This window comes from Anguilla rostrata, chromosome 2, assembly GCF_018555375.3.
Source record: "Anguilla rostrata isolate EN2019 chromosome 2, ASM1855537v3, whole genome shotgun sequence".
NCBI classification, from domain to species: Eukaryota; Metazoa; Chordata; class Actinopteri; order Anguilliformes; family Anguillidae; genus Anguilla; species Anguilla rostrata.
In genome coordinates, this window is record NC_057934.1 from 34,617,827 (window position 1) to 34,642,992 (window position 25,166).

General features: G+C 43.3%; 1 protein-coding gene and 1 long non-coding RNA gene across 4 annotated transcripts; one reads left to right on the forward strand and one right to left on the reverse strand.

The window, feature by feature from the left end:
* The first annotated feature begins 243 nt into the window (after positions 1-243).
* Positions 244-24,983, forward strand: LOC135247854 (next to BRCA1 gene 1 protein-like). 3 transcript variants are annotated; one of them, XM_064321768.1, is made up of 21 exons: positions 244-521; positions 4,090-4,152; positions 4,573-4,591; positions 4,750-4,772; positions 5,153-5,338; positions 5,497-5,571; positions 7,412-7,647; positions 8,083-8,205; positions 8,725-8,928; positions 9,203-9,362; positions 10,093-10,344; positions 10,931-11,038; positions 11,143-11,218; positions 11,491-11,601; positions 12,643-12,813; positions 13,159-13,332; positions 13,625-14,093; positions 16,521-16,603; positions 17,713-17,842; positions 21,283-21,382; positions 21,943-24,983. In XM_064321768.1, exons 1-21 carry the CDS (start codon positions 420-422, stop codon positions 22,117-22,119), a joined length of 3,042 nt encoding a protein of 1,013 aa, XP_064177838.1. In that variant the 5' UTR covers positions 244-419; the 3' UTR covers positions 22,120-24,983. The 3 variants fall into 3 exon arrangements, with proteins under 3 accessions (XP_064177838.1, XP_064177839.1, XP_064177840.1); XM_064321769.1 differs by having other exon boundaries at positions 17,713-17,794; XM_064321770.1 differs by lacking the exon at positions 244-521 and adding an exon at positions 668-1,015.
* On the reverse strand, positions 18,455-19,013 carry LOC135247856 (uncharacterized). Its single transcript, XR_010328317.1, has 2 exons — positions 18,886-19,013; positions 18,455-18,608 (listed from the first exon to the last, which is right to left on the reverse strand). It is a non-coding gene; the product is annotated as an uncharacterized LOC135247856 (long non-coding RNA).
* Positions 24,984-25,166: the final 183 nt, after the last annotated feature.

Consider the following 25,166-nt stretch of genomic DNA (forward strand, 5'->3'; position numbering starts at 1 on the left):
TTAACATTCCACAATTTGCACTGTCCAGTTTTATTTCGTTTGTAGGCTACACTGTATTTTGTTCATTTTTTTCAATAAATACCAAAACAGGTAATGTTGCGCAGATTACGAACGTTTAAAATGAATAGATCGGCTACATTTTAGGCTACAGATAAGAAAAAACCGTGCACGTAATTACACAATCGGTGATTCTGCGCACATAACACCAGTTTGCTGACCCCTACGAATGTATAACAGTATCCTGTCACGTGATTGTCGGGGGCGGGTACATCGCAGCTGATGTAAACATTAGGAAAGAAGCTTCGTGCTCAAAATTAGGGACGACTAACAGTCAAATACATATATATATATATATATATATTTATAGGAGTAACATCACTTTTTGGATGAAACCCTTTATCTGACAGTAGTCAATAGTCATGGACCTCCATGTAAATCTGAAGGTGAATTTTAGGGGAAATACTGAGACTTTCCTAGTTACAGATTCGGAAAGGACGAGCTGGGAGTCCGTGGAAGCCATGGTGAGTCGCTAATGTTTGTGCTAATTTGGTAGATCGCAATACGGTCGTCGAATAGCAGAAGGCCCTTTCATAGTTCTTGAACTCCGTACAACAATTCAAAGTTTACGATTATTTTGACCTAAAGCACCTCTTTGTGAAGAAAGATTGTTTCACTGTCGCTGATTTGTTTTGAGAAAGCGACGGGCTTTCGTACAATCTGAAAAATCGTCCTTTGCAAGTATATAGCAGTTTACTTGCTAGCTGGTTAACTTGAACAGTGAACATTCGGCATTAGACATTGATAAAACTCATGAGATTTGGAATGACGCACAGATCAGTCGTAGCCTGTAAGCAATGACGCAGCCGTCTTATTCGTTTGTTGCTAGGGGAGGAGAATGCATGGTCACCTTAGCTGATAACAGAGCAGGCAGCTGACGTAGACTAGACACCCAGTTATTAGCCTGCAACGTCAACCTGTGAAGCTGGCGAAATGTTAGTTATATACAGTAAGCGTGGTAAGGATTGTGTATTATTTATAATTTCATTTTTTTAAATTTTATTTCTTGTATTTCATTTATTTGTTACAACTCATATAGTCTTGGTCTTCATCTAGCTATACTCGTGTGTCATTTCCTATACTACAAAGCAACTTTTATGTCGCGACAAATACAGCAGACCAGCTGGTCATTGACGAACAATGGGCATAAAAGCCGCACAAATATATTAGGATACATGGTTAGAAAATTGACATGATGAAATGTAATAAGGCAGGATTATGAAGGTTGATAATGAAATGTTTGAAGAGGTTATGTCATATTGGATATATTTATAATCTTACGTACAGCCTCCAAGCTACTGTTTTTTTTTTTTTTTGTTTTTTGTTTTTTTGGAAATAATTAAATTATTATTAATATTTTTGGTATTAGAGTAGATTATCAGAATCGATGCTAGATCTGCCTGGACCATAGACTTCCATTTATTTCGAAATGAAGTGTTGTGGAGCCTTTTTGACGGACTAATCAGATCTGCAAAAGGAGCTGTCATTCTCGAGTCATTTCTTGAGCTATAAAGACATTTCTGAAGCTAAGAAAATAAACCATACGATCTATCTTAATAATAAAAGATATAAAGATGTGATGTCACCATAAAGTCTACAATGGCATGATATTCATTGTCTGTTTGTGTACTTCCTAATTTATTTTTTACATTATATCTAACACTTGAAATCTATATACTGGGTTCATTGTGTCGACTGCCAATATCACCGCTCAGATCTGAAAATAAGAGCTAGATTCCATTCTGTAGTTAGCTGGGGAACTTTTCTGTATTCATCTGTTAATTGTCTCATTAGACATTTGTCTTGTGAGTACATAGACCTGAAGTCTGTGAGGTTAGATCCTTGCTGTTACCCAACAGGATCTATGTGTATGCAATTATAAATAAGATCACAGCATGAAAAAAAGCCTGCCTGAAGGCTGAATTTCATTGGAGCACTCCAGAAATGTTTGTTGCATCCATAGCTACTTCCATCAGCTACGTGCTGACATGGAAGTTGTGATTTTTGTGATATATTGAAAAATGTGATTTAATACCTGAACAGGTGCTGCCAGGGGAGTATTGCTGTATGGCAAGGGTGTCAAATTTAGGTCCTGGAGGGCCACAGGGTCTGCAGGTATTTGTGGTTTCCTTTCAGTCTGCAGCCAACTAATTGCCTGATTTGCTAAGACTCCATTTTACCACTTTCAGAACTAATAACCCGACCAATGAGTGCTGCAAAACAAATACCCTGACCAATCATTGGTCATGTTATTGGTTTCACACATGCTTAAAGATTTTGTATGTGCTAAAAGCTTTAGTAAATCAGGCCCTAAGGCTTTAAGAACAGGGATTATTTAGCCATTCAACAACCTAAATGAATAATTGGAGCTAAAACACCTTTAGAACACACTGTGGCTGTTGTGGCTGTGTTGAATTTTAAAAATTTCCCGAAATTGAGAATGTTGAATATATTTGATATTTTTTCTCTTCCCAGTTTAATGTTTGAGTTTGAAATGGTTAAGAGTTTTGTATGCAGCAGTGGTAGGGTCTGCTTGGTCAGGACAGATCTTTTGAATGCAGTTATCTGAAAGGAGAGAGATCTTCATTTTCGAGAGTAATAAGAACTGCCCCTGGTCTAGACCAGGGATCTAAAATTCAAAGGCCAGAGGGCTGCTGTATCTGTGGGCCTTTGATGTGTTCCTCCTCTTAAGTACTTAATTTAAGTCATTCATTGGCTAAAGAATCTGCACACTTCATTTCCAAGGCCTAAATTGGCTTCCAATTGAAAGGAAATCACGAAATCCTGCTGATTGAAAGGAAATCACAAAAATCTGGCAGAGGCGGCCCTCCAGGAGTGAGGTTAGAGACCCCTGGTCTACACCATGGAAACACAGAGAAGGGGGTTCTGAGAGAATGATGTGCATCCTCAAGCTGAAGTGGCTTACATTGTTCCCATGGTGATGAGTCCTTCCTAGAAAAACAGAGGGTATGAGGCACTTCAGTCAAACCGGCAATGCAGAAAAAGTTGCATTCCATTATTATTTGGGACACCGGTGACAGCATGATTTAAACTTGCATTACCATCTAAATCCCCTTGGGGCACTGCAAGCATTGGATTGTGGTAATAGTCTGGCTAATTATACAAAGCTGATACACCGGGTAGAGGAAGGAATGTCACGCGCGAGAGGCCTGTACAATATCCTCCTGTTATGCTGCACACTGACGGGAGTCTATTTATTTTCCGCAGTTTGCAACAAATCCATACTATCAGAAAAAAACAAAAACAACCAGACTTCCATTTACAGACAAAAGCAATCAATTGCAGACTGAATTAATCAATGAGGGGGAGTCTTCTGTCGGTGGAGAAAAAAAAAATACAAACAGAGCTGAGCAGCAGGCAGACTTCATCCAAGATTTAACGGCTAAATTTACTCTTCTGAAGTTATGTTCATTGTTCAATACACCTGTAAGAAATGAAAGGCTGAGCCAAATCAGCTGACAGCATGTTTGTGGACACAGAAGAGGTAACATGACATAGACAATTATGTTTTTCACGTGTTGTTGGTATTTGTCCGACGAAGAGTATCAATTGCATCTGGTCTAAATCTTAGACTTGCCGACTGCCCATCTTGATGTCATAAATTACAGCTCACAAGCAAACCACGGCGATTGCACTTTGAGGTTGATTTGAACAATGTAGGCTCACTACATTCGCTTTTTTACCACCAAGAGTGCCAGTATGGGCCTACCGTTACTGTAGGCTGTGGTCCACTGCACTTGCTTAAAAGTTGGCAAATCACCAGACCCAATCTTGATTAGAAATTGACATTTACAATTAAATGAGGGTGTTGAATAATCCCAGAGTGTGTTTATGCAGGAGTTTTTGTGTGGAATTGCGGTTTTCTTTCAGTGTTGTGAATAGCTATACACACAGGACTGTATTTATTTTCATTTAGTTTTTATTTCTGTACTTTTTTCTGAATTTCAAATTCAGTTAAGTTAGTGAAGAGATCCTGGGGGTGTTTTACATCAGTTTTGCTTCTTTTTTCAGCTGAAAACTTCCTTCGGTTTGTGCAATGTTCAAGTGAAATACTTTGATGAGGACAATGAGGAGGTGAGTTAACCAAGCCATGTGGGACAGGGTTTAAAGAAAATAGCAAAGCAATTAAATCTAAATCCAGCTTTGTGAAATACCCCACTGGTTATTTCATCTCCATGCTTGAGCAGGAGTAATTCTGTGAATGCTGCAGTTCAGCATTTTTGGAACACCTTTTATTTTTACGTCCTGCTTCCTGGAACCAGGTGATATCCTAGCTTATTTTAAATAGGCCTACAATGAATAAAATCAATACCAATTCTGTAACCTTTTTTTAAATTTTTTGTTTTACTGTAACTGGCTTTTTATTTTTATTTACTGTAACTGGCTACAGTAATATAGTAGTAAAATTACCAACTGACTCCTGCTGCCCCCCCCCCCCCCCCAAACTGGTGAATAACTTCCCCCTCCCTATTAAGTTTTGTCCTTGTATTTCAGGTGTCCATCAACAGCCAAGGTAAGTGATCTGAATTATTTTTTGCGAAGGGACAAACAAGACTCATAGCATTTATATTCTCATTTTATGAGTTTGAATTCTTGTGAAGGTCTGAATAGCTATTCAAAATGTGGGAGTCATTAGTGGTAATAACTGATAATGTCTTTTTTAAATTGCAGAGGAATACCAAGAAGCTTTAAAGGTACAGCAGAACTTTTACTTTGTTTCATCCACCTTAGCATCTATTTGATGAAGAAGTTGAATGGGTTGCATAATCACAGACTAAATAGCTGCACCATGAAATTGTCTTTGATTGTGTTTTGATGAGATAGGAGACTTATATGTTAGGTTTTAAATTATTTGTTATGTTTTTAAGTAAAAGAGATTTCCGTAGAATTGACACTGGTGGGAATTTGGGTTGAACTCCAGCTATGCATTATAGTGCAAAAAAGGCATTGTTGCGTTTTACCTTCATTATTTAGTATTTATATCTACATGTATGTCCCTGTGACTGTAAATCTGTAGACTGTAGAGTGGTTGGACAAGTGACTGACAGCCCTCTCCCCACCTACCTCCTTCCAGAGTGCGATGAAGCAGGGAAACCAGCTGCAGATGAACGTTTACAAGGTGAAAGGCCTGGCGAGCAGAGGAGCAGTGAAGAAGGAGGCCAAAGAAGTGAAAAATGGAATCAGGCCGCTCCCACTTTTCCCTTCAATGGTCAATACCGTAGACCGGGAAACGCAGGTCACCGCCCCCGAGCTGGATCCGGTAAGACCTGTCGAAACACTGGCTTCGGGGCCAGACACGTGTGTGTGTGCGCGTGTGTGTGTGAATGTCTGTGTGTGTGTGTGTGTGTGTGTGCACGCGCGTGCAAAGCTGAGAAGATCATGTTCTGTCAGTGTGACTTGTTTCTCTTCGGTTTGTAGGCGATTATAAAGGAGGTCAAGGGAACCAAGGAGCAAGATAAGACCCCAGCTTGGTTCACCTCTTACATGGAGCAGGTGACTGTTTTGAGTACAGCTTTCATTGTCTATGCTAAGCTGCTCTTCTTGCTAATGGTGCCATATTTCAACACTGTTATGTTAGCGGATGCTTGCCTGTATGCAGGTGAGATCGCGGACTGGGGGATGGGGGAGGGAGGGCTTGTCCGGCTGAATTTTATTTTTATTTTCTTTCCTTAGTTTGGTGCCCTCCCAGATGGCCCTGATGCTACCAGTGTAAAATGCTACTTCTGTTTTCTTATGTATAATTTTTCCACTGTGTGTACAGTGTACAGAGTAGGCAACTCAATGAAACTCCTTTCTGCCCTGCTTCTCTTCACTGACTGGTTGTGTTGCCTACAAGCGGCAGTGCATCCCTACGGCTTTGGTCAGAATTGTATTATGTAAATTGTAAATGGCATTATAAATGAAAATTGGCTTCACCAGTAGGCCTGGTTAAAAGCATCAGAGACATCACAGAACATGAGACCAGAAAATTATGAAAAAGGACGTTAAAAGAGAAGATAAAATGTTAGTTTAACATTTAACGTTTTGTTGAACAACCTGTCTAAAACAGCATTGTTTAAACACTGCTCTGTGATTGGGGTATTTAGGAGTGTCATTATCTAATGGAGATCTTTAGCTTTAGTTATGGATTGGTTGCACTCCTTGGCTTTTTTCATAAAGCCATGGTTTGTAGCGATGGTCCTCAAGTCGGTTCAAGTTCCACACTGACTTGGTGTTTTGGCAACTTGGCTGCACCTGTATTGTTTGTGTTGGCTTCTGTATTATCAGTGGTTTGACTGATTACAGAATGCTTGCACTGTCACCATTCTCTCTGATCTCGTTTACATTTACATGGAAGAAATTAGATCTTTAATGGCCCTTTTCTAGTGGAAAACTCCTCTTATTAGCTGAAGATGCTAGACTTGTAGATTTGGTCACTTTTATGATGCAGATCTCGACTCCGGAAACAAATCCAATTGTAGTGAGTTAACCACAAATCAAAAGCTGCAGTTTCATCGGCTGTGTCCATCAGCCTTTGGCCTAAGCATACTACATGCTGTTAATGCATATTTTTAGTACGCGATGGGCAGTTATCATCTGCACTATTTTCTAACCATACTGTGGAACTGTCGTAAGACATTTCACCCTTGCGGTCATGCTCAGGTTGTTGTTCTTGAAAACAGTTAATATTCATGGAACCAAAATGGTTGTTGATGTTGATGCTGATGCACATGTCCCCCGTACTGGCCTCCCTTCACTAGCTCCCTGTACATTTTAGGATTGATTTTAAGATTTTATTGTTTGCCTACAAATCATTAAATGGGCTAGCTCCAGCCTATCTCTCTGACCTTTTACAGACACACGTCCCATCATGGTCACTCAGGTCCGTTGACCAGTTGCTTCTGTTTGTCCCAGGATCAAGGCTGAAGCACAGGGGAGATTGCGCTTTTGCAGTGGTAGCCCCCAAACTCTGGAACGAGTTGCCTCTGCATGTTAGGCTGGCCCCTACACTGCCTGTTTTTAAATCCCATCTTAAAATACATCTTTATTCCTTGGCTTTTAGTATGAGAGTTGCTCTTCTTTTCCTTATGATCTTATTGTTTTTATTATTTTATTGTCCTTTTGTCTTAAACTGGTGTTTGTGTTTTTATTGTGTTGTTTTTATGGTTTTTGCCATTTTTGATTGTACAGCACTTTGGTCAACTGTTGTTGTTTCAAATGTGCTTTATAAATACATTTGGATTGGATAATCTAATTGAGAACAAAAGATACATTTGCCAATATAGATTTGATCCTGAAAGGAAATGCAGAGCTGCAGGGCTGAGTGGCTGGTCTAATGGGATCCCTTTGACAGTTCAAAGACCAGGTGGTGAAGGAGACGGTGGAGAAGCTCTGCCGTGAGTTCTCCGGACAGTGCTGCGTCCACGCGCCCCCTCAGGCTCCCGGCCCTGGCCCCGTCGCCACCCAGACCCAGGCGGCCGAGTTCGGCTCTGCCCTGCTGCAAGCCGCCGCCCCTGCCCCCGCCCCCGCCCCTGCCCCCATCTGCAGCAGCTGCCTGGGACCGGCTTCAGGGGGAGGCTATCGATGCAGGTAGGCCTCTCTCTCTCCCTAGCTTTCAGTCGCTAACTAGAATGAGAACAGATGCGACCGTTTGACAGAAATACAGGAACACCTGTGACCAGAGGTGGAAAATCCATGTTCAGGAAGTAAAAGTCTTTCCAGTATTTTGTTCCGATCACCTGGACTTGCTAATATGCATAATTCTTCAGCCAGGGGGTCGAACACATTAGTGAAATCAGCTGGCTGGGTTCATGGGTGGAAGAAACCGGACTTTTACTTTCTTATCCCTGGACTTTCCCCCTCTGCCTGTGGCCAGGGGAATTCAGGCTTGAGGCTCGGCTTTTGCTTTTGTTTCTGGGCATCAGCGGTTGGTGCTTCGGTTTCCTTTCTCCGCCGCACTGAGTTCAGTTAGCTGTGGGAGCTGCCTCACTGCCCTCACTGCTCGGCCCCGCCTTCTCCCTCCAGCGTGTGCCCGTCCTGCACCCTGTGTGAGCTGTGCAGCTTCAGCCACGACCCCAGCCACAGCCTGGTGAGGGCCAGGACGCCTCTCTCCATCCCCGAGTACGGAGTCGCCGGGGAGCACTCCAGGTAGGTCTCCTCCTCTCCTCCACGCTACGGAGAAACCCCGCGTCCCCTGTGGAGGCTCGGGTCTTAATCTCAGAAACCATATACTGCACTCTGCTGTAGGGGCATTCGATAAAAATAATATCAATGATGTTCTTGAAAATATTTTCACTGCAACATATTTTGTTGTTCAGTGTGTGTATTGTGTCAAAGAATTTTAAATACTGCCACAAAATATTGGGGGTCTGAATTTCTGTTACTGAAAGAACAGGAATATGTTTATAGAACAGACAGTATACGTTAAACAAGACTGTTTCTTTTGTCAAGATAAAATTCATATTTTTGTTTTAAGATATGAATCATGCGGTATTTATGTAGGTTTGGTAAAATGTAGTTGTCATCACTAAGAAAGTACACTAGTTCAAGGTAAGTATCAGAGCTAATATTAAATAAATATATTTTTTAGGATGAATTAATTAGCCTTTATGGTTGGTAGCCCTTCTCACCTGGCTGTGTTTCACGCCCGGGTGTCTCCTGGCTCAGGTTCCACAGGAGGGGAGACAGAAGCTTCCGGAAGGCGGAGAAGCAGCGCTTGAAGGCGGAGAAGCGGCTGCTGAAGGCGGAGGTGAAGGAGATCAAGAAGCAGCTGAGGATGGACAGGAGAGGCCCGCAGCGCAATGGCACCGGCGACGGGAGCGCGCACCTTGCCCTGCTCCAGCCCCGCAGCGCCCAGGCCAACAGCCCAGAGTAAGAGCACCACGCAAGGGGGCAGCCAGTCAGGCGAGGTCCAGGCTGTGTAGGCCCGGTCCTGAGAAAAGCGTTATTTAGCATGAAGGAACTTAACTTTACTCTCTGAGAAATGACCAATAAGTCCCATTTAATGTACTTTATTATATGAAGTGAACCTTAGGAAGAACCTGCTTTGTATATTGAGATAATATGTGGTAGAACAGCAATGTTGTGATGGTGAAACTGGCAGGTGGCTTGGCTATTTTACCAGTTACCTGTGTGGTATGACCAGGACTCCCAAGGTCTGCTGCCCCTCCATGGTGCCCACCATGACCGCCCTGTTCCTGGATGAGAACCTGCCGGACGGGACCCGTCTGGAGCCCGGCACTAAGTTCATCAAGTGTTGGAAGATGAGGAACACGGGTACCGTCTGCTGGACCACAGAAACCAAGGTAACGAACCTGGAACCGCACGTTCGCCCTCTTCTCAGCAATCAGTTCTGGATTCAGTCAAAATGTACTTTGACTCATAGAGCGTTACATTCAGGTGTTACCTTAGTCCTTAAAAAGCGTAGTTTGCTGATCACCTAAAAACCGCTCGTCAACCTAGGTTTGTTAAGAAATACATGTGCATGTGTCCGTGTTATATACGTGTGTGTGTGTGTGCGTTTGTGCGTGTGCTTGTGGGTACATGTTTGTGTGTATGTCTGGGTGTGTTGGTGTATGTGTGTGTGCTTGTGTGTGCCTGCGTGCGTTCGTGTGCTTTGTGTCTGTGTGTGTGCGTGCATGCGTGCTTGTGTTTGCCTGTGTGTGTCTGTATGTGCGTGTGTGTGTGCGCGTGTGTATGTCTGTATGTGTGTATGTGTGTGCGTGCAGATGTGTATTTGTGTGTGTGTGTGTGTGTGCGCGGTTGTGCGTGTGCTTGTGGGTACATGTTTGTGTGTATGTCTGGGTGTGTTGGTGTATGTGTGTACGCTTATGTGTGCGTTCGTGTGCTTTGTGTGTGTGTCTGTATGTGTGTGCGCATGTGCGTGTGTGTGTGTGTGCGCGTGTGTATGTGTGTGCGTGCGTGTGTGTGTGTGTGTGTGTGTGTGTGTGTGTGTGCATGAGGTGTGTGTGACTGTGTGTATATGTGTGTGTGTGTGTATGTATGTGTACGTATTCATGCTGCTTGTCCCCGCAGCTGAAGTTCATGTGGGGGAACCTGGCCCTGGCCTCCAGCGAGAAGCAGAAGGAGGTGGCCGTGCCCTTCCTGCAGCCGGGCCAGGAGGGCGTGGTGAGCGTGGCCTTCCTGGCGCCCGTTCTGGAGGGCACCTACACCTCGCACTGGCGCCTGGCGCACCGCGGGGAGCAGTTCGGCCCCAGGGTGTGGTGCAGCATCGTGGTGGACCCTGCTGCGGACGGAGGGCCTCCCCCTCCCCCCAATACCCTGCAGGTAAGATCCCACCACCCCACCCCTGCCCTCGTCCTTTATAATTCCACCTCTTCAATTGTCACTAATTGAAGATATTGTCTTTTCGAAACCAAGGTAGTTTGTAGCAATTATGTTATATTATATTATATTATGTTATATTATATTATATTATATTAATTATAACGAACACAAGTATTATGATTTTAGGCATATTTTATTCAGTTGAGATTAAAATAGTTTTCTCATACTGACAGCAGCAGATTTTATTGTTTTGCTCTTTACCTGGAACTAGTTAATATACTTGTCGCTGCAAGAGGAGTTATTATTGGTTATTTGGATAACTGACATTATTTTTAACTAACATACTTTATTAACCTATGCTACATTTTATCCAATCAGCAGTGCTACCTATTAGAAGTGATAGAGAATGTCTACTCAGAGAGGACATGTCAGACCTCCATCTCCGATGTTTAGAAATGACAGAAGTGAATAGAACATTAGCATGAATAGGAAATGACTATTTCCCTGTATAAAAGTGTGGGAGTGCCCTTAAGAGCGTAGCTCCTAGTGACCGTTGTGACCCCGGCGTTGCACACTGTGGCTGCAGGAGAAGGAGGACACGTGCTGCTCGAGCTCCAGGAGCCGCGCGGCGCCACCGCCCACGGACTGCCAGCGGGAGCTCTTCATCCCCTCCGTGGACCTGCTCACGGCTCAGGTGTGCGCCGACCCCGACGCGTCACGCGTGTGGCGGTGAGGGGGAGGGGTTTGGGAGGGGGGGGAGAAACAGCCGCTGATGCATCCACCCGCTCTGCTTTTCAGGACCTGCTGTCCTTCGAGCTGCTGGACATCAATATCGTACAGGAGCTGGAGAGAGTCCCGCACAACACCCCAGTGGGTAAGGGAATGGCCAAAGATACCTAAAAGCTGGTGACTGTAGGGGTGCCAATGAGAAATTGTGGCACATCTCTTTCTGACACATTATTGGCTGTCAGTGCATATTACAGAGAGCTTTCCAGGTAATAAAACTACAACCCACACTTTCTGCTGCTACTCCATTTTTTCCTGGGAGCATTAATAAGCAGGGAGGTGCGCTGTTGATACCTGAAATGTTGTGCAATGTCACTTCCGGAATGTCACTTCCTGTGTAACCTCTCCCCAATCCCCCAGATATGACCCCCTGCATGTCCCCTCTACCCCACGACGGCCCCCCGCAGGAGAAGCCGGGCCTGGGGCTCATCAAGGAAGAGGCTGAGGCCTCGATGGTGCAGAGCATTCTGGGTAAGAATGCCACAACTCCAGTGGTTTTTCTCGTTTGTCTGAGAGGAAAGTTTGACAGGGAAAGAAAGTCATTTTGTGCGGAATTCTGCTTTGGTGGGAAAGTGGTCCAGTTTTCCAGTTTGCACTGTGTAATTTATAAAAGAAAATTCATGCTAAGGTTCTTGTTTTCAAAGTTTGATGACAAACTGCATTGTAGTTATTGTCAATACTGTTTTGTGTTGTCATTGTGAATACTGCAGGTGTTTCTTTTTGCCACAAGGTGTCACCCTTTCTCATAGTCATACAGGCTTATTATACAAAGCCATGTAAGCAATATTCATTACTTTTTTCTGTGGTCTTTGCTTGTGACACACAAAAAAAAGATACTGTATTTCCAAACTGGGCTCTTGGTGAAAACCTGGGTTTGCCACCTCTTGTTCCAAGTCACTGAGAACATTTATTTAACTGTTTTTATAGTTGCTTTAAATCTGAATGTAGGGTTAGCTTATTTTCTTAATTTCTTAGCTCTGAGATGTCACAAACATTAGATTTTCTGACTCAACTCCACTTAATTCCGATTTTCTGGTTTAATTCAACCTGTTTGTTCACCTGTCAGTTAATTATATTTGTCTCAGTTCCTTTTCAGCCAGTAAGATACCACAGAAAACATGTTGCTGAAAATTAATTAATTATTTGTGCAAGATTGTGGTGTGGTGCAAGATTGTGTTGTGGTGATCAGTTATCACAAATATAATTGTCGCTATGTCAAAAATTCAGAGAGCTAGATTAATGGCTCATTAAACCTTTTAGTTTTTCGGAAGGGATTGCATTTTCAACTGAAACTAAGATTAGTTTGCGCAGACTGATTCCACAACCAAATTTAATTTGCTTCCAGTGATCCAATTAAATACCCTCATAGTTCCCTTCATTGCTAGAGCACCTTCGGACCGTTCCAATGAGAATGCAGCGTTCTGGGAGGGACAGGGTCGTGGGAAGCTGGTGGTGGCGGTGACCCGTTCGTGGCTGTGACCGCGACCGCCGTTTTTCGGTTGTGCTCTGCAGGGGGGGTGCGGGCGGGACAGGCGGAGGCACCCGGCATCCCAGCCCAGGAGGAGGGAGAGGAGGACATCAGCGGGACGCAGTTCGTGTGCGAGACGGTGATCCGCTCCCTCACCCTGGAGGAAGCGCCGGACCGCAAGCCTTTGCGACGGCCCCGGCCCGGCGGTAATAAGGGTGAGAGCCCAGCGCCGTCCTGTCGCCATAGCGCAGCTGCACACTGACCGTGTTCAGCACAGCGCCGTCCTCTCGCCACAGTGCAGCTGCCATATTACTGACCGTGTTCAGCCCAACGTCCTGTCGCCACAGCATATCTGTCCTATCACTGACTGTGTTCAGCACAGCGCCGTCCTCTCACCTCACTGCAGCTGCCCTTTCACTGACCGTGTTTAGCCCAGCTGTGGTTCTTTTATACGCAAGCCGTTTCATACAGTGTGATGTGAGGTAGTTAATATCAGTCCTGTCTGACTCTCTGTGACCTGAGATGGTTAATATTAGTCCTGTTTCGGCTTCCTTTCCCAGCTGGCTTCACTGCAGCCCAGGACCCGCCTCTGGAGAGAGCTGGGACAGAGCAGGGGGGGGCGAGGCGGGGGCCAGCCGTGGAGGGAGGAGACAGGAACCGCGAAGACCCCCCTGAAGTTACGGCCCCAGCCTTGGCCCCATCCAAGGATATCCAAGAAGAGCCGGCAATCCCAGGTGAGCGGACCTCCCCGCCCACATCATTTGTCCATTTGCGCCGTTTTTATACTTTCCAGATTTGCCGTTCACGGAATGAGTCATTTATAAATTTGGCTTCCTTAGCGAATTAGTGCACAGATACTCACAGAGGGATTGGCTTCTTCATCAGTCCATTGCCTTGCCTTACAGAGTGTACATTTGCGTCTGGAAGGTCTAAATTAGACCTTCCAGACGCAAATGCTGCAGGTATTTTGTTGGAAACTTCCAGAAAAGAATTGACGGTTGACATTTTGCTGTGCGCTTTCTTCAGAGGAGTGTGCGGAGTCGGATATTGAAAACACGGCCGAGGACCCCGTCAGCCCGTGTGAGGAGGAGGAGGAGGAGGAGGAGGAAGATGGGGAGCACGACGAGGTGCGCAGCCAGGGCTCGTCAGCGTCCTCCGAGGATTACATCATCATCCTGCCCGACTGCTTCGACACCAGCCGGCCCCTGGGCGAGTCCATGTACAGCTCGGCCATGTCACAGCCCGGCAACGAAGGAGGGGCGGAGACCGACGCCGAGGCTGAGCTGGAGGCGGAGCCGGAGCTGCTGGGCGGGGCCGCGCCTACGGGCGAGAGGGAGGAGCGCGGGGTGCCCGCCCTCGCCGCGCCCGAGCCGAGCAGCGTCAACGACATGCTGTGCGCCTCCCAGACCCTGGACGCCGTGCCCCTCACCCCTGAAGTGGTGCCCGTCCACTCCCCTCCGTCGCAGCCACCGCCTGCCTCGGCCCACGTGGTTAGGTAGGCCAACCACGGACCCTTCATCCAAAATGGCCGCATTCATTGGATCAGTAATTCCCTCTGACTCCACTTAAGCTAGTGTGTAGCGAACAGTCTGGTACAAAATGGCTGCCGTGCATCACTCCGGTGTGTGCTAAACATGGGGGGTGGGTCACTGTAAAGCACTGTGAAAGGTGGCATATAAATGCAATCTATTTATTATTATTGTTATTATTATGTGACGTTTTTTGTTTCAGACGCTTCAACACTTTAGACAAAACCCATAGAAACCACTTGTGAAGGCGAGATGATGCTGATTAACCTCTTAAGGCACAAGCCAAATTTTGCCAATCCTTGCCCATTTAGGGGGTACCCTATTTAAAGCTTTATAACTCCAGACGTGAACACCACAGAGACTTGAAAAATGGCTTAAATGAAGCAAGACATTTGTACAATTTACAATACTAACACAGATTAGTTTATATTCATAATTTTGGAAGAAATAAAGTGCCACACATGCAATTGTTTTGACAAAAAATCCAAAATAAATTTGCACTTTTTAAGTTCGCAATGAAATACTGCGAGATTGAATATATGCAGGAGGTTAAACTATACATGTGCTAGGTCAAAAACTTCTTGACCACAAGTTCATAAAATCTAAGGGTGGATATGTAGAACTACTATAGATGTATGAAGCAAAAACTAAGCAGTGTACCCAGCATCTCCAAATCTATCCAAAATGTCTAAATTATGCATTGCTGTAAATCATAACATATCCATGTATTTCACTACAAATCAACTGTTTTGACTCAAGAAAATCACTGTTGCATAATTTTCAAATGGGAATTATAAGCTTTCAGTCAGTACAGTGGTCTAATATAGCTAGGTGTCCAGAAACATATCCAAAATCTCTCCAAAATTGAATAAAATGTTTTTTGTCCATTATAAAGCATATAAATGAGCCCCTTATGAGGGTTTAAGATGAAACATTGCTATCAGATTAAAAAATAATGCAAAAACATTGTCACACAATGCGGTACAGTACCTAAATGTGTAATAATTAACTCGTGTGTATTTCTATACTCTGTACTCTCGTATGTTTTATTGTATGGGGATGAGACAACATGAAAACAATTTTCACCCGTCCACCACGTTTTGGCAATGTTCCGGCTCTGACGTCATCACTGTTTCATGCTTCACAAAAACTATTACACTTCCGTCTAACGCTTACATTACAGTGTGAAATATTTACATTATATAACACCACTAACCTATTTAAAAATACTCAATTTCAAAAAGAACGTATATAACCGAAATATTTTGAACGATAATACTTACATAGCAATAGTGAAATCTCCTCTATGTTCAGTAGATAGAGACAGAGAGACAGTATCAATTATATTGTTCTATTCGCTTCTGTTTGCTCCAGAAAACGATGTCAGCTAGGTCTATCAGCAAACATATGGCTTAGCTATGTTCAGAAGTCCTCAATAATAATAGTATTTTCCAAGAAATTACGAAATATGGTTGAACATGTTTCGTTAGGTGCATCGTATTTGTCTGCTAACAGAGTGTGATTGCGTAAGTGAATGCTATGCTAAGAATATTTTCTGTTACGCTGACCTATAAAACGCTATTCCGAAAGCAGAATTAGACATGTTATACATCGTTAGAAAGCTTATACTCTCGCCTACCGAATAAATGAATTGTAAATCTAGTCAGACTGTACCAAAAAGGGCGACGACGCCGTAAACAACAGGTGTGGTGTTACGCACAGCTATTTTGGAAGATACCCAGGCGTCACAGATGCGCCTATATTTCCCAAACGGATTGTCCAAGACAATATATGACCACGCAGTCTCAAAAGGGACATCTCTACACGTAAAACCAACAGTAAGGTTTTATATTTATTCAATATTTAGTCCCAGATATTGACTGTAGAATGACATGGTATCATTTTTAAAAACTTTTTCTCGTTTATTTCGTTATTCAGTGAGCAGCGTTTTCGCTGCTGTATAGGCATATCTTAAGGCTATTGTCGGGTTTATCTTGTTGCTATGACGGAATACGATTTTTAGTGGTGAAAGAATATTTTTATGAATGCCAAGATAGACAATATTGTCCATTATGTCAAGGGTGGGGGTGTTTTTAGATGAGACTGGCAGGGAGGTGGTGTGTTACATGAACGACGCTGGCGCATGGTGGTGGCCCGGAACTCCTTTCGGCATCATTGTCATGTAATCGTCTATATTTAATGAAACTTGACAAACGCGTTCTGTTTTCATCTCACACTTGGTGCAGTAGCACAGCAATATATTTAGTTTAGTATTTTGTTCAGCGCTGCTGCCCAACCATAGGACATGTGCTAAGAGGTTAATTTGGTGTTGATTTCTCTGGTATTCAGTGTGAGTTAAAGGTGTTTTCAACACTGGCTTTGCTCTGTCCCAGGTCTGAGGCCCCCTGTGCAATGGAGATGGCAGCAGAGGCCCTGAGCATAAATGACCCAGCTGGACCCGAGCAGACAGCAAATGGTGAGTGAAGCCTCATTTATGATTTGCACAACTAAATAAGGCGATGCTGTCATACTTTGTCATGCAGTGTAATTGGACAGTTCGCAAATATAAACAAATGGTCAGGAGTTTGGCGTCGTGTTTCCATAGAGATAACAGAACCCTCCCCACATAGTATCACTTAATGGCAAAAGCCATTTTTTGAAAGTTTCGTGCGATGAAATATACATTTATCATAGCATGATCATCAACCCAATGAAAGTGCTGAATCAAAAAGGCATGTTCCAGAATCGAATAAACATAACCAGTCATTTGGAAGCAAGACTTTATCATGAGAAAAGACACTTTGGTAAAATAAAACTCATTTTAGAACCTTGTGCTTTTGCACCACAGTGACCTTCAATGAGCTTCCTTCAAGAACAGTGTGATGGTATATTTAAAAATATGGAAAATCAGCAGGTATTGATGCCAGACTTGAACAGATTTTTGGCATCTCTCCAGGGGTGCTCGGTCTTGGTTGATATTTTGGACATCGTCGCAGAGAGCGCGGCCTCGTGGCCAGCCTTGTTTTCAGGACAAGGAAGCGAGACCAGAGTCGTGAAAAGACCAGCTTGACAAGATCTGGTTCCCTTGTGACCCCCCTGTCTATACATTTTGCGGTAGAAAAGGGAAGTGCGACCGCTGGCGTTCTGTCTTATAGGCCGGCAGGAAACCACCCGTCAGGGCACAGGTTTACAACGAGCACGCTCCAGATGCTTCATTCCCCTTTTACGGTTGTTCCTACTCAGTATGTATGGTTGCCAGCACGAGGATTCCCTGTTGTTTATTCACAACTATTTCTGGAGATGAGTGAACTGTTTTATGAAGCGATTCGTCTAAATTTTGCCACCCGATGCCTTACTTTCAGTAGCTTCCTTCCTGCTTCCTTTTCTTAAAATGTGTGATGTTTTTTTTTTCATGTGAGTAATTGAGAACGTTCACTGCTGCACTAGTGAAGTTTTGTTCGCTCTCTGTTTGGAGTGATTTCATTTGGTTTAGAACTACCAGGCCACAGCACTTTCGTTTCTCTGTTCTCCTGTCCTGTACTTGTGCTTGCTGTTCTGGACCGCCATTCTTGTTTGTAACCCCAGGGTTCAGTCCGGTGCAGTCACGGGGTCCCGCCAGGCCCTCGGAGACCTGTGACTCCCGACCGCGGACCTCTCAAGATCTCAGGTGGGACGTCCGGCACCGTGGACCACGGGGTAGCTCACAACACAAGAGGTGTATGCAGAAGCACCGTCTTATTTGCTGTTGTAATGTCATGTGTCGAAGCACACTGAAATTGCATATATAGGGATCAGATGTTAGAACCAAATGCATGATTTAAGATTTGGCTCCATGACTTTTGACTTAAATCAAGAATGACCTAAAACACTGTTTAGTCTTTCCCAGTCCATAGTACCTGCAGAGCTTTGATGATCCATCTTAATCAGGGATTCCCAAATTTGGGCCACTGCTCAATTTTCTACATCCAGTCTTTTAATCAATTGAGGTTGTTGAAAACAAGGGTTTTAAGTTCTTCCAGAATTTTCCCCTTAGTCTTACTTTAACACAATTCAGATTTGGGTCCTTACCTTTTGCTCAGCAGTCTTTGAGCTGCTCGTTTTCCACAGATGATTTCATTTCAATGAAATAATCTGTGAGTTTCAATGAGTGTTCACACTTCCAGCAATTCCGATCCCAGTGATTTCACCTCTCTGTTTATAATCAGTCAAATCATTGGCTGTTTATAAAGGAATTGTTTGCCATCGATCACGTCCAATGTTCCCTCTAATTTTTCATGTATCTGGGCATACACACAAGCTCCCTGAGCAAACTGAGGACTACTGTGAGCAACATTAGATATGCACGCTTTATTTTTAAATAAGTAATTTGGTCCACTTAAAAAAAGACAAAAATCTGAAAAATGGGATGTGTAGATGTTATACAGTATGTGAGAGTCCTGCTTTGGCCATGGGAAGAGTCCTGCTTTGCCTGGCTGAGGGTCCTGTCCTGGAAGATATGAGACATATACACCTTTCAGACATAACATTTTGCTTACATTAAAACATTCACATTTTGCACAATGACTTGTGCTGTAGCTTGTGATACAGTGCAAATTCCTGTAACACTTTGTCTGTAAAATATCTAATTACACAGTTTTTCTTGGCATTTCTACTACCCATAAATGATCTAATAGTAACAACATTTAATGATTAATATCCATAAAGACAAAATCTTAATAACCGTCACTAGAATATGCACAAATCTGACTTAAATTTTACCTTATTTTTCACGTCTGTCCTTCTCACTTCTCCAATGGTTGTACACTTTGTCCAGGTTGATGGCTTCGTCTGCTTCTTGCTTTGACTTTATGCGCATCAGCTGGTCCAAATGTGTCACTTCAAGACGATTTCTGGATTCTGGATTCAGCTCGTTCCTTTTCTCTCGCTCTTTTGCGCTCTCCCGCAATAATGTACCAATCCCCTGTCCCATCTTGAGTCTTCGTACAGTTTCGACAGCTTTTAAATGACTTTTATGCTGAACGTGACGCTTGAGATAGTCCAGCTTCCATTCAGTCCACATTTTTCCCTCTGAAAACTCACTTGCTACTTTGGCATCGCTGCATGTTTTGCAGAGTAGACCTTTCTCACTTGAAAAAGAAAAAATCTCACCCAATTTCACCGCTTTTTCTTCAATTTGCACATACTCCGACAGCCATTCCATCTTAAAGGAACTGCATTTCTTTTTTACTGTGGCTTGCTGAGTGGATGTGTCGCTGCCTGTTCGTTTCGCCATGATGCGGGGTTTGTATTAGCATCTATTAACCTGCTAGCTAACCTGCACGGCGCATATAGGCAGGGCCCAGACGCAAGCACCGTCAATGCCATGATTGGCTTCGTACCGTAAGTGAACCGTATCGTATCATTGGCTGGACACCTGTCACTCACTGAGTGAGAAACAAAAAAACAATATTATTGGGCGAATTAATTAGATTAGATTAGGTCTAATATTAGATATGAATTAATACGTTATGTTGATGTTGTTTATGCGCTGGATAGATTTTCTTGTGCGCTGAGAATGTGCGGGCAGTGCGCGATTGCGCACGCGCGCAGCTTAGAGGGAACATTGATCACGTCACAGAAAATGAGAACATTTTTTGATCCAATCGATTCAAAGTTCTGGGATGCGATTGTGAGACATTTATTCTTCATGCCATGCGCATGTCTCATGAAATGTGGCCTTAAGCGTGTAAATCCTTCAATAAACGCATAAAGTGTCTAGTTGAGACCAGTTCACTACTTGTTGCGGAGAAAACCAGAATACACAGTGGGCCCCCCCGGGACAGTTTGAATGCCTCTTATATAACTGAAAGCCAAAGCAAGCTGATCCACATGTCATGAGGTCAGTCATGGGACAGTTGCTCTGCAAGAACAAGTACATCATAAAGCAAGTGGAAGTCGCATCAAAGTTCAGAATGCTGTTACTCCATTGGTTCGATTAGAGCAGTGCTGCGTCTCCTGTGAAGCTATACCATTTGGAGAAGCACTTATAAAAGGTATTTAAGGAAAGTGTAAGTGCGAGGGAGTGGAAATGTAACTATAGTCAGGAAGAAAGCTTGGTTTTCCCTGGCAGGTGGTGGACTTTACCACCTGCTGTAACCTCGGCCATAAAACCACACGATTTGCACAAGCTTCTGTGGGACTACTGTTGGTGGTTAACTCATTTTACTGCTTTATCTGAAGTGTTCTATAATTATATGCTGTTTTGTATATGCTGTCCCACAACTTGTGTCAAATTTCACTGAAGGACTTTTACATTACACATTGTTGGTAATTGAAAAAAGAAAGTGATATGAAATCACGTTGTTATGGTGACTAAAGGGTGGTGTTATTTACCATTTTCTCTTAAATTATCCTGCTAGCTCATGTACACAAATGAAAACAGCAGGCTTCAGCTGGAGCTAAATTGTACTACACGAATGTGAACTGAGCTATTACAAAGCATATTGAGATATCTATATAGCTCGCGTGTTGTACATTCACAGTGTGCTGCAATGGTGGCTTGACTTTCCTCCGACCCATTTATGGCCTTGTAGAATTTTCCATTTTTCATAGGCGTGTAAATTAAATACAAAGCTTATAAAAAAAACAATACATAGCACATTACATTGGATGTTGTAAAATTATTTGGGGAATTTGGGTGTATGTACTTATGTTTCACTTCATTTTTTATTGCAGTGTTGTAAACCATACAGACCTTGACAGATATTAATACTCAGTGTGTTTTACATTTTACATAAAGACTGATTTTAGGAAAATCGTTTATCTGGAGTGTATTGTAACAGGCTGCTGTTACATTCCTAGGGCTATGTTCTTCTTTGTTTGGAGTGGCCAACCCTTACACTGAAGGGCCGTATGGTCTGCTGGTGTACACAGTTATTCAGCACTTAACTTATGAATCACTACAACTGATTATGCAATTAACTGTTATTAATTGTATAATCAGCTGTATATGATTTCATGGGTGTAAATTGGCAGCTAATTTTAAGGTGAAAACTTTCCAGGGCCAGGGTTCTCCACCCCTGATTTATGCCATATATACGTTAGTTTTTGTGTTATTAATTGTGTTGGTACAAGTGCATCCAGCTGATTGTCCCCTCCACTCTCTCTCCATCACAGGACACATGGTGGCATCACCGGGGGACTGGTTAAGGGAGCCCTGTCTGTTGCAGCTTCAGCTTACAAGGCCCTCTTCACCGGGCAGCCAGGCCCCACACAGGTCAGTCCTCACCAAAGAGCAGCCAATGGAGTCTCTGCTTCTGACCTTGGATGATGTTATTGGTCTGTTGCTGGGTGATAGAGATTCTATTGATGCTCTCCTCTCGCCCTCCATGGCTTGTATGTCTATGGTTTTGTCAGGGCCAAACCTTAATATGTAATTAATTAATTGGTCTAAAGCAAGGCTGCCCAATCCTGTTCTTGGAACAGGCACACCTCATTCAATGGATAGAGATCTCATTGAGCTGCTAATTAGTAGAATCAGGTGTGCCAAATTAGGGATGTAATGAAAACCAACAGGGTGGTCAATCTCCAGGAACAGGGTTGAGCAGCCCTGGTGTATCAAGTATCATTTCCAAAATCAGGCTTTTAAAGCATGTGTAAAAAGAGGAAATATTTACAGTGACAGTGGTAGGTGAACTTCTTTTGTTGCCCCTTCCCGTGATTTGCCAAGATGCATCCTAGTATCATGACATGCCTGTCGGTTGAAGGCTGCATGAGGATTTTTGGAAGGGGCTGAGATGCACTTTTTGACCCCTATTACCCGCGTTTCTGGTGCAGCCCCCCGTAGACGCGGCCAGCCAGGAGGCCACCATGATGGCGGTGCTGCTGGAGATGGGCTTCGGCAACCGGCAACTCAACCAGCGGCTCCTGAGGAAGCATGGCTACAACTTGCTGGACGTGGTCAACGAGCTGGTTCAGATGAACGACAACGAGTGGTACGCCACTCGCTACTGAGGAGGAGGGAACCACTCCTGCAGGGGGGCGAACCCACCTGTGCCGGCCACCCCACCCCCCCACCCCTGTCCTATAGGAAAATGTCTCCTGTCATAGTGTAGATCAGCTTGGCTTCACCCGAACTGACCTGATTGTGTGGAAGCATTGGTGGCCATCTCTCACTGTTTGGGGGCCATTATATACCCATCTCCCCCCCCTCGCCCCTTTTTTTAAACTGAAGGGGGCGACTTCTGATCGAGTAATAGTTCGCTCATATAAAGTGCTTTCACAACTGCAGTTTTTCAAGATGGCTTTAAGAATGTACCATATGAGCAAACAGCAGATATAAACAAAAATATATGACATGGGGGCATGGAAAGCCTATATTGATATTATACCCTCCAGAATATTTGTTTGAATATCTGCTGAAACAGTGTGTCATAGCATTATGTTAACTGAGGTAGCGGCAAGAGTTTGCAGCCATTCGCAAATTGACAATGCGTCAATATTACCAGTAGTCGATAATTCCTGCAAAAAGCTTGCATGACCATCTGTACCATCGAAACCAGCTTCCTTTGTCACCTGCTAGCCATTCTGAAGAAAACGGACACGCGGTGGTGTAAAGACGTGCAAGGGATCAAATGTGAGACAGCCAGCTGAATGTTACTGACCTCAATGCTGAGCTGTCTCACCGTTCCTTATCCACAAAGGGCCAAAGGTAAAGCGTGCTATTGTAGATCTAAGGGAAAAAAATGTCTGCAGTGCTTGACAGAAAAAAATAAACATTCCCACATATCTGTAGAATTTTTTTTTTGAAGAGAACATCGTTGGCTATTAAGCCATTTCGTGCAGTGACTATATTGGTAAATAATATATTCAAGTTATGACTGAGCATTTTAGGGCCATATTTGTAAATGGGTTTTGAAGTATTAGTTTTATATAGAGAGAGTTAGTTTTTTGGCCTGGTTCTCAGAAAGAAATTAGGAAAATAAAGGATTTAATGTTTGAAAGTAGTAATTAAATTCCTCTCGGTTGCGGTTAGGGTTAGAGCTAGGGTTAGGGTTAGGGTTAGGGTTCTACTTTTTAAAAAATTCTACTTTTTTTTTTTTTTTTTTGCACTGTTTCCTACTTTTTCTGAATTTGAAAATGCATCCTCTTTTCAGTTTTACTATTGTTTGCTCACTTAAGTACAGAAAATAGCAGGCTGGATAGAATCAGTTTGGCACAAGAGCTCCTTGAACTTGTCTTCAACGTTTTGGGCATAGGACACTTAACATCTTAACAGCCCTTTAAACTGAATGCATGCAGCCTCCTTATGTTGCCTGAGAGCTTAAAGGTGCCACTTCAGTGCCGCTAGATTGGGATTCGCGTTTGACTCTTTCCTTACCTCTGTGTGCTGAAACTGACCAAATCTGAGATCTGGGCAGTTCTGCGAGGCGTTCAGTTCTATCTCCGAAAGCCTGAATTGCCCAAAGAACTTAAACCCTGAATGCACAGTGAGTTAATGTACACACAGGAAGTTAATGTATTCTGGAAGAAATTGCTGAAATGCTAAGAAAAACAACTATATATTTTTTTCAGAGATACAAAAGCAAAGGGAAGTGGGGTTATATAAGCAGAGGAAGTGCTCATATTTTCCCCCTTTGTCAGCTTGATGAGTGTCCATCTCACATCCTTTCCCCCCCTCCTTTTGTTATCAGTGAGTGTTCAGACTTGCAGTGCAACAAAATGCACTGGCCTCTGCTTTAAATTCTGATCCCAGCTATTACAGGAATTTAGAAACTCAGAAATGGTGGCAGGGGAGGGGAGAGGTTATTTTAATTGTCACACTGGGTTTGTGAAGAGAGTTGAATAAGCAGTCTGGGAGACGTAAGCTATTTGGCGACTAACGTGGCTTCTCGTTGTTTTTATCGCACCTGGCATTTGTTAAGCCCTGGAGGTGCTCTGTTTTTCTGTAGATTAATGTCAGAGAAAAAACCATGAATGTATCTGAAGAATAATTTAGAATTTGAAGAAACTTGCACATGATCATATTAGCTTTACTTTGAAAATGTGATACTATAAAACAGTACAATTGTATTACATCTATTTATGTATTGCTGGGGGAAAAAAACATATTTTTTGAAGATTAAATCATGATTTCCTTGTGTCGAAGCATACAGTAACTGCTACTCAGTTACAGTAAATGCAGTAGAATGGCTGGAAAATCAAGATGCTTTTCCAGGTGTCCATGGGCCTGTTAGACATTTCTCTGGTCCTATAGAGAAACTAAGATTGCCTTCAGTTCAACCTCTTCTCTCAGCTTTGCACATGCAGAGCCCCCCACCCCCACCCCCCCACCCACCCATTAATGGATGTGTTCATACCTCATTAGTTCTCTGAAACAGGGTTCATATTGGCCGTTGTCAAAAGATGCCATGTTATATGCTGTTTTAGTATGGAATATTGACATGAATTTCCTGTAGAATTACTGAATGTGCACAAGCTTTGACATGGCCTGCACAGAATGTTAGAAGTAACATTTTCCACCGGCAAGCAGAGTCCTTTAATGTTTGTGTATCCAGAAAGAGGAACTATTGGTAACACTGAAATTGATTACAGTTGAAATGTTCTAGCTTTGTTTTACCTGCTTTTCACTGTTTTTGGTTAGGCCTGATTGATTTTGTAAGTGAGTTAGCTCACAGGTGAATGGAAGAAAGCACTGAATAACTCCTCCGACACAAAGGATCGTGGAACGGCCAAACTGGTGGCAACAAGTCATTTGTATTTGCTTTGGGAGAATAGGAAGAACAGCAATCATGCTCTTACTGTATCACATAGGGTAAGCGCTTCACACACGTGTAAAACTTGTTGCTGATATGATTTAATAAAGAATAATTACATCATCTCTGTGATAATTCGTCTTTGCTTTGTTTAGTTGTGTGGATTTATTTGAGGATAAAAGCAAGTGAAAAATGGATGTGAGGGGGTTTGTTTGTTTAGATACTTTGGTGCAACTATGCACCCCATGACCTGGAAATGAATTCTGAAAATACCAGTGCTCTCTGTCTTTGGCTAGCCACCCTGCT